At 35.4% G+C, this 9,980-nt stretch overlaps 1 protein-coding gene across 1 annotated transcript; it reads left to right on the forward strand.

Moving 5' to 3' along the window:
- Positions 1 to 5,888: 5,888 nt before the first annotated feature.
- LOC133308493 (transcription factor MYB41-like) lies at positions 5,889 to 7,780 on the forward strand. The gene is made up of 3 exons (XM_061509118.1): positions 5,889 to 6,024; positions 6,233 to 6,362; positions 6,925 to 7,780. Exons 1-3 carry the CDS (start codon positions 5,889 to 5,891, stop codon positions 7,778 to 7,780), a joined length of 1,122 nt encoding a protein of 373 aa, XP_061365102.1.
- The last annotated feature ends 2,200 nt before the right edge of the window (positions 7,781 to 9,980 follow it).

The following is a 9,980-nucleotide window of genomic DNA, read 5'->3' on the forward strand; positions in this document are numbered from 1 at the left end:
TCTTTCTCTTGTTTGTCAGCTGTGAACCTTCCAATCACCCTTCCATTTCATCCCACCACCTCTAAGGCATAGTATATGTGAAATCATTGTCGTTTTCCTTTATTTCTCAATTGTTTCCCCCAAATCCGAACCCAAAACCCTAAAATCCGATTCCTACCCCCAAAATTCGTGTGAAAGATGAGCTCAAGTCCAAACATGTATGTTACCATGATTTACTATGATGGAAAGCATTATGAAGGCCCCAACGGTGTTCAATTTGAAGGAAAAACGAAAATGTTGAAAATCAAACGGGGCACTACGTACAATGAGCTGAAGGGGAGGATTCACCAAAAATTGGGGCTACACGGCAGCCATGGCGTTCAACGGATGATCGCCAGGGTAGAGTCTAGAGTTGGTAAAGATGTTATATTCTACATTGGTAATGATATATGTGACGATGAAGATGTGGACTGTGTCATAGATGCAATTGTGGACCAAAAATTTCAAAACTTTATTGAGATATATGTTGAAATAGACTATGGTCAATCTTCATCTGCACCTGTGCATGGAAGAAGTCAAAGTCAAGAAGACAGAGTGGTCGGTTTATCTGCACCTGCACCTGTCTTAAGTCAGATACCACTGAGGGAAATAGACGAGGATGAGGATGAGGATGAGCATGACGAGGATATGGACAGTGAAGACGATGGTGAACCCGAGAGTGTTATTCCGCTGGGTGACACCTCAGATACGGACGTAGAGGGGAATTTTGACGCTGATACTAGTTCAGGAAACTTGAGTTCCCAGGTTATGCCACCGCTCCGTGTTGACCCTGTTAGCAGTGGTAAGATTGTAAATTAAAGTTTTAATTTTGCATATATATATTTGTGTTTTGTTTCGTACTGACGGATAAGTTTAAATTTGGACGTAGGTTCTGAGATTGAGCCATTTTGGAACGACAGCCCACATTATTCGTTCATTAATTGGGCTCACCCTAATGATGAGATGGAGATATTGTATGGCGACGATGACATCCACGGTGGCTGGCATTTAGGGGATCCATTATATTTGTACCAGGAGTTTCGAACTAAATCTGAAATGCAACATGCAGTCAAATTATATTGTATGAAGTCTCATCGTACTGCTGTGGTGGCAAAAAGTGATGACCATAGATTTGTGATGAAGTGTCGACACCATAATGATGGTTGTCCCTGGTACGTGCAGGCTATGTTGCCCAAGAATGGAAATAGTTGGGTTGTTAGTAAGTGGGGTAAAAAACACACTTGCCTAAACCAAGGCCTTACTCGGGACCATAGACAGCTGGATTCTGATGTAATCTTTGCAGCCATTATAAGTATGTATTACAGAATTTTTGTTTATGGTTTAATTTTTCGGTATATTTATTGATTGTGTTGACTTCGAATTTTGTATAGGTATGTTAAAAGAAGATCCATCCACGAAACCAGTTCTTATTCAGGAGAGGGTACAAAGTTTGTATGGATACAACATATCTTATAGGAAGGCTTGGAAGGCTAAAATGAAGGCCATTGTGAAGTTGTTTGGGGACTGGGGAAAATCATATGCCATCTTACCTGTTGGCTGACCTACATGACACAGATAAATCCTGGTTCTGTGTTCAAGATTGATACGGATCAGTGTTGTGACGAACGACGTGTCTACACCGATAAGGCTGTCTTTCGCAGGGTATTTTAGACTTTTCACCAATGGATTGAGGCTTTCAAATATTGTAAACCCATAATCCAAATTGATGGCACGCACCTGTACGGGAAATATAAAGGTACCCTCTTGATTGCTACGTCACAGGATGGTGATGGATTCATTCTGCCTATTGCGTTTGCCATTGTTCGACCGGGTGAGAGATTGGATGATTGGTTGTGGTTTCTTAGCCAGATGCGTTTCCATGTCACACGTAGGCATGGTATATGTCTAATATCCGATCGTCACCCCAGCATCATCAGGGCTGTGAAGGATCATGCCGGTTGGCAGCCTCCATTTGCGTATCACGTGTTTTGTCTTCGTCACATTGGAAGCAACTTCAACACTAAGTTTAGGGACGTGGAACTGAAGAAAACGCTGATGAAACTAGGTAACCTATTTACATGAATGTGTACATGTTGTATGTAATGTTGTTTATGTATAACTCATTGCAATTTGGGTTCATTTTTTGCAGGTTACATGTGTTCGAAGATTCACTTTGATTTAAGATTTCAAGAATTTGTCGACAGTAACCCACAAGTAGCCTCATGGATAGATCAGATTCCCAAAGAGAAATGGTGCAGGTCTTATGATGAGGAGGGCCGAAGGTTTGGTCATATGACGACTAACCTATCTGAGTGTATTAATAAGGTCCTACGGGGTGCACGTAATTTGCCAGTAACGGCATTGGTCAAGATGACGCAAAGTAGACTTGTAGAGTATTTTGTGAAGAGGCGTGAAAAGATCCAAAAAGTAAAGGACAAAGGCTGGAGAATTGCAAAAAAGGTTGAGGACTTCTTACAAAAGAATGATCAGTTAACTGTCAGTCTCCGTGTCCGTGTTTTTGATAAAGACTTGCAGTTGTTTGAAGTTGAGGATGCCTACAATCAATCTACGCATGATGCTGGCGACATTATGAGGGTTGACTTGCTAAATCGTAAATGTCAATGTGGACGGTTCATAGCTAGACGATTTCCTTGCAATCATGTGCTAGCGGTGTGCAAGGTTGAAAAATTGAACCACTATGACTATGTCGATCCTGTGTTCTCAATTACACAAATTGAGAAGGTCTATGCTGCACATTGGTTTCCAATGGGTAATGAGTTGTTGATCCCAGAAATAGATGGTCCAACTATTATCCCAAATGCATCTTTGGTTCGTGCACAAGGTAGACCGAAGTCTTCAAGGATACAGAATGAAATGGATTGGGTTGAGTCCCAACCCACAAGCAGTCAAACTAGATGTAGCACCTGCAAGCAAATTGGTCACAATAAACGTACATGTCCTATGAGGATTAATCCTAGCTGAACCAATGTTGTGCATGTATTTAAGGTCTTTTGTAAGAGTTCATGTAATTCTGTTATGAATTTTGATGTTACTTTGTGTTACTGTATAACTCATTATGTAATTTGACTTTTCATTTCTAAGTCCATTATCTAACATTGGTCCATATTGATAGATTGAAACTCATAACTAATACTAATATTACCAAAAAATGAAATCACCAAGTTTCGGGGAGCGTAAACAAACGGTTTCAAGCAATACGTACCCAATCGCATACGAATCCTGTACAATACAATTTTGTACCTGAAAGTGTGTTCCCCAAGTCATTATATGCGTGTACATTGATATTCGATCGGTTCCGTGCCAAAAAAATGCGTGCAAAACAGAATGGGGGCTCAAAACCAGTTATTTAGTCGAGCAACTTGTACTGGTTTAGTCGACTACACATATTATGGCATCACCTCGTGTATATCCTGGAAGTATGGTCCCGCTATCTGCGTCATATTCCACAGTCTACGCAGAATCAAAGTCATACCCCAGTAACTCCAACCATACCAGAGCCGTCATGATGATCTCCACCCCGCAGACCCTAGACCTCAGCTCACCCTGTACGTAGCTGAGGTTATGGTAGAAGGGCATGCAGCTCAGAATATGAACACGACAGTTCAGCCAAGGTCCTAAGATGTGATTCCTCCAACCACCTCACAATGTTAAAACCTTCTTGTTCAAAAAAGGTTGTATCAAGTGATTTGGCCCCACAAATCGGTCGGTTAACAAAGTCACGGACAAAAGATTCATGAACCACCGGGTCATTCTCGAACAAGTATCTGAATGGGAGGTAGACAGCAGCGGGGTCTTCCTCTTGTGGCCTTGACGAAGACGGACGGTCTTGTCGTAGCTTCTGTCGTCTCTCATTTCCAGTGCTAGACGATCTTCTACGGCCAGCCATGGGAACAACTGTACCTACAATGTAAGTGGAAACAAATATCAATGAACAATAACAATATCAAAAAATTTAAAATTCAGTATAAAAAACAAAACCTAATCCTAAAATAAAACAGAAAACAGAAACCCTAACCCTAACCCTAAAACAGAAACCCTAACCCTAACCCTAACCCTAGCACATCACAAAAAACCATTCCTTGCCCTAACAGTACAACCCAAACAAAACAGCAACATAAACCCTAACCCTAACCCTAACATAACCCTAACCCTAAGCCTAAGGCACCACATCAACCCTAACCCTCACCCTCACAACAAACTTAGCACCCTACCCCTAACCTAAATCCACAAAACCGCAAACAGAAATCAAATGCATGGAGAAAACAAAAAAAAAAACCTAAACTTAAAACCAAATGCAAGTCAGAATACGTTACCTAAATGTAGATTTCGCAAGTGTGAACCAAGGATGCTTCAATCGCACCTTCAAGAGTTGAGATTCGGACTTGGTTGGAGAGATGGGACAGAATGGAGCGATTTAGTCGATTAGGGTTTGAAAATAACCCCCTTTGCGAAATGAGGGGTTTTTAAAAAACCTGATCTGCGATATTTAGTCGACTAAATAATGTGCTTAGTCGACTAAAAGTGCAAACAATGTAGTCGATTAAGGTGAGTTTTTAGTAGACTAAAATTCGCGTTTCATGATTTCTGAGTTTAGCCCATTTAGTCGATTAAAAGTGCAACTTAATCGACTAAATGGGGGCAGGATGGTGGATAGTTCTGGGGGATGGGCAAATCGGTTATTAATTATTTAATGAGGGGCAAAAGGGTCAAAAAGCCATGATGAGCTTGTACAATTAATATGTACATATTAAATACTAAAAAATAAGAAATAAGAAATTTGTTTTGGTTCTAAAAACATGTAAAAAATTCATTAAAACATACTAAATTATTGCGACTAATTCAAAGTTATATAAAAATAAATAAACAACTTTTTTTTAAGTTTAAAGTATCGATAAATAAATTATTGAAAAACTCGATATTACATTATGAGTACAATAATAATATTTGAGTAAAAAAATTCAATAACTATATCATTATGGGTGAGAGCAGAACCTCTATTGTGTATGAGAAGAGAGTACACCATAGTGTAGAAGTGGAAATGAGGTGAATTAGGTCAAGATCAAACTTAGCTGGACAAAAATAAACTCTACTCGGACCTAACTCATTAACAAAGTAAAAAAACATATTTTCTTAACTTAAGCTAAGTTTTTATGCTAGTTACAAATTATTCAAGTTTGATAAGCTAACTCAAATCCTTTACTTAATAAATATTTTTCTTTATTTTTTATATATTTTAATTAAAAATATTTAATAATTCAAAAGTGTAAAATTAAATACATATATATATCTAAACACAAATTAAAATATATTATACATGAAGTTGATTTTAACCCAGCTTCCAACCGAGTGAAAGAGTGACAGTGTATATATGGACGCTTTATAAATTTTCTTTACATAAAGACACGACTACAAAAGTTATAAAAAAATGAGTGGTACCAAACGATAGTAGCTCAGTTGGCGCATCAGAGTTGAGCAGGCGGAGGTGAGAGCATGTATTCTCCTCAGTATTATCGTTTGGAGAAATTTAAAACATTAATCATAAACATCCTCCGAACAGATTGCCTCATATGTACGAGACACATGGTTTATAAAAAAGAAAAAAAAAAAAAAAAAAAAAGAGTGATAGGACGGTACCGAATCCCATTGACTTGATCATGTTTCTTAGGTGGATTGTCTTCTATCTTGGCTCTCTACTATTTATATATTATATGTATACGCATTCTCACTCGTTATCCTACAGCCAACAAGCTTTTCCTTTATTTCCATGTGTTCTTCTCTCTTTCTAATTTTGTGAGACACAAATTAAGCATTCCATCATTGAGAATATTTTTTGAACTAGCTTCTTCATCATGACCAAGTCTAATTCTTCTAGTGAAAAGAATGGATTAAAGAAAGGTCCATGGACTCCAGAGGAAGATCAGAAACTCGTGGATTATATTCAGAAACATGGTCACGGGAAGTGGCGAACCCTTCCCAAGAATGCAGGTGTAGTTTTTCACAGAGTCCACTTCAATTAATTATCAAAAAAATTTAGTTAGGCCTATGTTTGTTCATGAGTTTTTCTAGTTACGTGGCACAAGCACACACACACATATTTCCTAAGGTTAAAGTTCTTAATTATACATTTATGTAAAGAAATAACGCTTAACATGAATCTTTGTTATTGATTTATTTTTCATATGGTAAAAAATAGGACTAAAAAGATGTGGAAAGAGTTGTCGTCTTCGCTGGGCTAACTACTTGAGGCCTGATATAAAGAGAGGAAGATTCTCATTCCAAGAAGAAGAAACCATCATCCAGTTACATAGTGTTTTGGGAAACAAGTAAGTCATAAAGCTTTTGCTTGTTCCTCAATTTTTTAATTTGATATATTAGTACAAATTCCTCACTCTATTTAAAAAGTAAATTAGAAAGAGAGCCTTTTTTGAATTTGCATATATGAAAGCAGAATAGCCAACTAATTCATAAGACTTCAAATTGTGTGAAGCATTAAAATTCATTTTATATTTGGAATGGTAGCTAGGCAACTATGCAAAAGTCAATGATATATAAAATAAGAGCTCAGTGTCTCTCGTTATAAATTGTGTTATTTTAGGTGTTTTACACACAGTACGACCGGTCGTACTCTGTGTGATTATGAAAAGTTATTTTTTTTTTCACTTTACACGTCAACGATGTGACTGGGGAGAGAAAAAAAAACAACTTTTCAGTTTTACACAAAGTACGACCGGTCATACTTTGTATAAAACACCTAAAATAACACAAGCGCGTGTCATTCAAAAGGATACTTCTTTTTCCCATAAAATAACAAACTATATTTTCTTGTCATTTTGTAGCATAGAAATTATTGCAATCTAAATGGAAATTTTCTGGCCCTGCACACAGGTGGTCTACAATTGCTGCTAACTTGCCAGGAAGAACAGATAATGAGATAAAGAATTATTGGAATACCCACATCAAGAAAAAGCTAATGAAGATGGGGATTGATCCAGTGACACACACACCACGCCTTGATGTTCTACAACTTGTTTCCATTCTGAACTCATCTTTATACAATTCACCCCAATTTAACAACCACCATGGTCTTTATGGGATGGGAAATGTGATAAATCCAAGCCAGCTCTTAAATTTGCTCACCACTCTGTTATCATGTCAAAGCAGAAACCCAAATGTTTTGAATCATAGTTTTCAGCAAAACCAAGTTGGTAATAGCCCTCTATTCCAAAACCAATCCCAATTTTCCCAACCAATGCAACAACTTAACTCTACACAAACACAAGCCTTCCAACCAAACCAACCCCAAGTAGTTCAAGAAAACCACTGTTCTACATCTAATCCATTGCATATGGAACCCCAACTCATGAAAACAACGTTAGAGAATCAAATCTCTCAAATTGCTTCTCCTTTTAGAAACCAAAACACTCTACCAAATTTGTGGCAGGACACTGAAGGTGCCGAATCATCAGCTATACCATGTTTCTCTTCCCCCAAGTTCAACTCCATGATCAACAATATCATGGAAAATCAAATTTTATGTAACAATGAGGGAATCCCAGATTTCAATTTAAGCTCGTTGTTATCTTCCACACCTTCTTCATCTTCTAGCCCAAGTACCTTGAAATCATCATCTTCCACAACATTTGTCAATGGAACCACTACTGAAGATGAAAGAGACACTTATGGCAGCAACATGTTGATGTATAACATCTCAAATGGCTTGAATGACTCTGGATTTTTGTGATTGAACTCGATTGCAACTTTGCAAGTTGTGCTGTAATATGATTTCTCAGTACTTCAAAAAATTTGTTTGTTTCGGTTCAGACTTATATGAGTTTACTATTTGCCAGTTTAATTGATTATTCCTCTTGCAAGGTCCTTGTATCTCCATTATGGAAAAAAAAATCTTATTCATTTCATTTATCATTGAGAGGGTAGTTTACAGTTTAATTTCCGCGAGTTACTTTGAATCTTTGATTGGGTCCTAATTTTTAATGCCTCTTATGAAAACTTAATTAAAAATAAATAGAGTAAAACTTACAAAAGAAGAATGAGTAATATCACATATGCATAATTTTCTTTATAATTCAAATTGTTTAATTAACTTTGTTAAATAGGTGGAAACTAAGTGAATAATACATGTGGTATCAATTAATAGCTAGCATTGATTGTCAAGAATATAACCACATGAATTATTTTTCAAAAACATTTGTCGGTTTAGTTGACATAATTATTAAAAAAATCAAAAAAATAAAAACTAAAAAGAATGATATGATTTTAACTAAAATCATATAAAGGTACTTAGAAGTTAGAACGTGTTTAGATTAACTTTCAAAAAAATCTTTTATGATATTTTTTATAAAAAAAAAAAAAAAACCTTCTTTTTAGCGCAAAAGAAACTTTTTTTTTTTTATAAATTATAACATTTTTAAACATACTTTTAATTACAAAAGAAATATTTAAAAAAAAACAACAAACAAGCCAACAATTAGATGGAGATGCCCTAGTGGCCATGTATGATCATTTAGAAAACCATTTGTGAAGCTGTTAATGGTAAGAGATTTGGTAACTTGCATAAGATTATAGGTTTGAACCTTAATGTCATCATTTATATAACACTGCTAGAAAAGTCCATTTTTTTCGACGGAAAAACTCCGTTGAAAATTGTAAAAATTTTGTCGAAAATAAAATTTTTAACAGAATTTTTAATGAAATTCAGGTCATCGAATTTCTTTTCGTTGATAATAATTTTTTCAACGAAATTAAAGATTCTTTCGAAAATTAAGGTAAAAAGTTAAGTGAGTAAGTCATAATAAGAACTCCTTAATACAGATACCAAAAAAAAAAAAAACTCCTTAATACACTTAAATAAATCTGTTAAATGGTGCTATCTTGCTTAAATGATATAAAAACCGCATAAACAGTTATATTTAGTTAAATTATTAGCCATAAATTTTCATTTACAGATATTCCCAATCTTCTACGAATATCTTGAAAAAAAATAAAACTTTTCTTAAGTAGGACTCGATTTTATGATCTGGCTAGTTGTTCCTGAAATTTTATAAAACCAAAACTAGTCCTTTGATTTAGGGGTATCCTTTCAATTGCTCAACAAGGAACTCTTATGACTGTTTTTGTTTTTTGTTTTTTGGGGTTGCTTTTTGGTTCTCGTGCCATATTGGGAAGGGACCACTAGGACAGTGAAAAAAATAGAAGTGGAGAAATTGAAAGCTAGAAGTCTAGAACAGAGAGAGATAGTGTTGAACGTAACAGTGACTGTCAAAGCTTTAAGCGTGTAGCACCCAGTTCCGTTTACGCATCTACTTGTCGTTCCATTCCATACTTTGACTCCTTGTTACTGTTATTCCAGCAATATAACATGTTCTCAAAATAATATATTTATTAAATGAGATAGGATACTATGAGAATCTTTTTTCATTCCTCTTCTATTTATTCTTATTCAATACCATTTTATTGGAATCTCAATTGATCTTTATCCTTTCTTTCTGCTCTTAAAATTTTAATCTAGCAATGTAAAAAAGGAATATATAGGATCGATGTGAAAAAAAAAAAATAGGTCAAATATCTCATCCCTTATTAAATTGCGTGAAAAATATATTTTTAAGAATAGGTCAAATATCTCATCCCTTATTCAAAGTGGTTCATTTTAGTATTTTTGAGGAACTAATATAGATATTTTTTAAATTTATGAGATACCACAATTTTAATTAAATGAGTCTATTTTAAATTTCTTAAAGACTACAAATAACTTTTTTATTTGCTAAGAACTAAAGCGGGCATCGCTCGCAATCTCTCCGCCATAACTTCTATTGTACATGTAACTACTTCTCCCACCGTAAAATTAAGTAGTTTTGATTAAAATATAACAATTATATATTCTTTATAGTTTGACCTTAAATTATATTGCTAAAACTGACACTTGG

Source organism: Gastrolobium bilobum, unplaced genomic scaffold (assembly GCF_033153095.1).
Source record: "Gastrolobium bilobum isolate Gb01-03AN ecotype WA unplaced genomic scaffold, APGP_CSIRO_Gbil_v1 utg11162, whole genome shotgun sequence".
Taxonomy (NCBI): domain Eukaryota; kingdom Viridiplantae; phylum Streptophyta; class Magnoliopsida; order Fabales; family Fabaceae; genus Gastrolobium; species Gastrolobium bilobum.

Bases quoted from the DNA above. Each gene is read 5' to 3' on its own strand.
- LOC133308493 (XM_061509118.1), top strand. From the start codon at position 5,889: ATGACCAAGTCTAATTCTTCTAGTGAAAAGAATGGATTAAAGAAAGGT. The intron at 6,025-6,232 runs GTGTAGTTTTTC...GGTAAAAAATAG, and splicing joins AACCCTTCCCAAGAATGCAG to GACTAAAAAGATGTGGAAAG. The intron at 6,363-6,924 runs GTAAGTCATAAA...CCCTGCACACAG, and splicing joins CATAGTGTTTTGGGAAACAA to GTGGTCTACAATTGCTGCTA.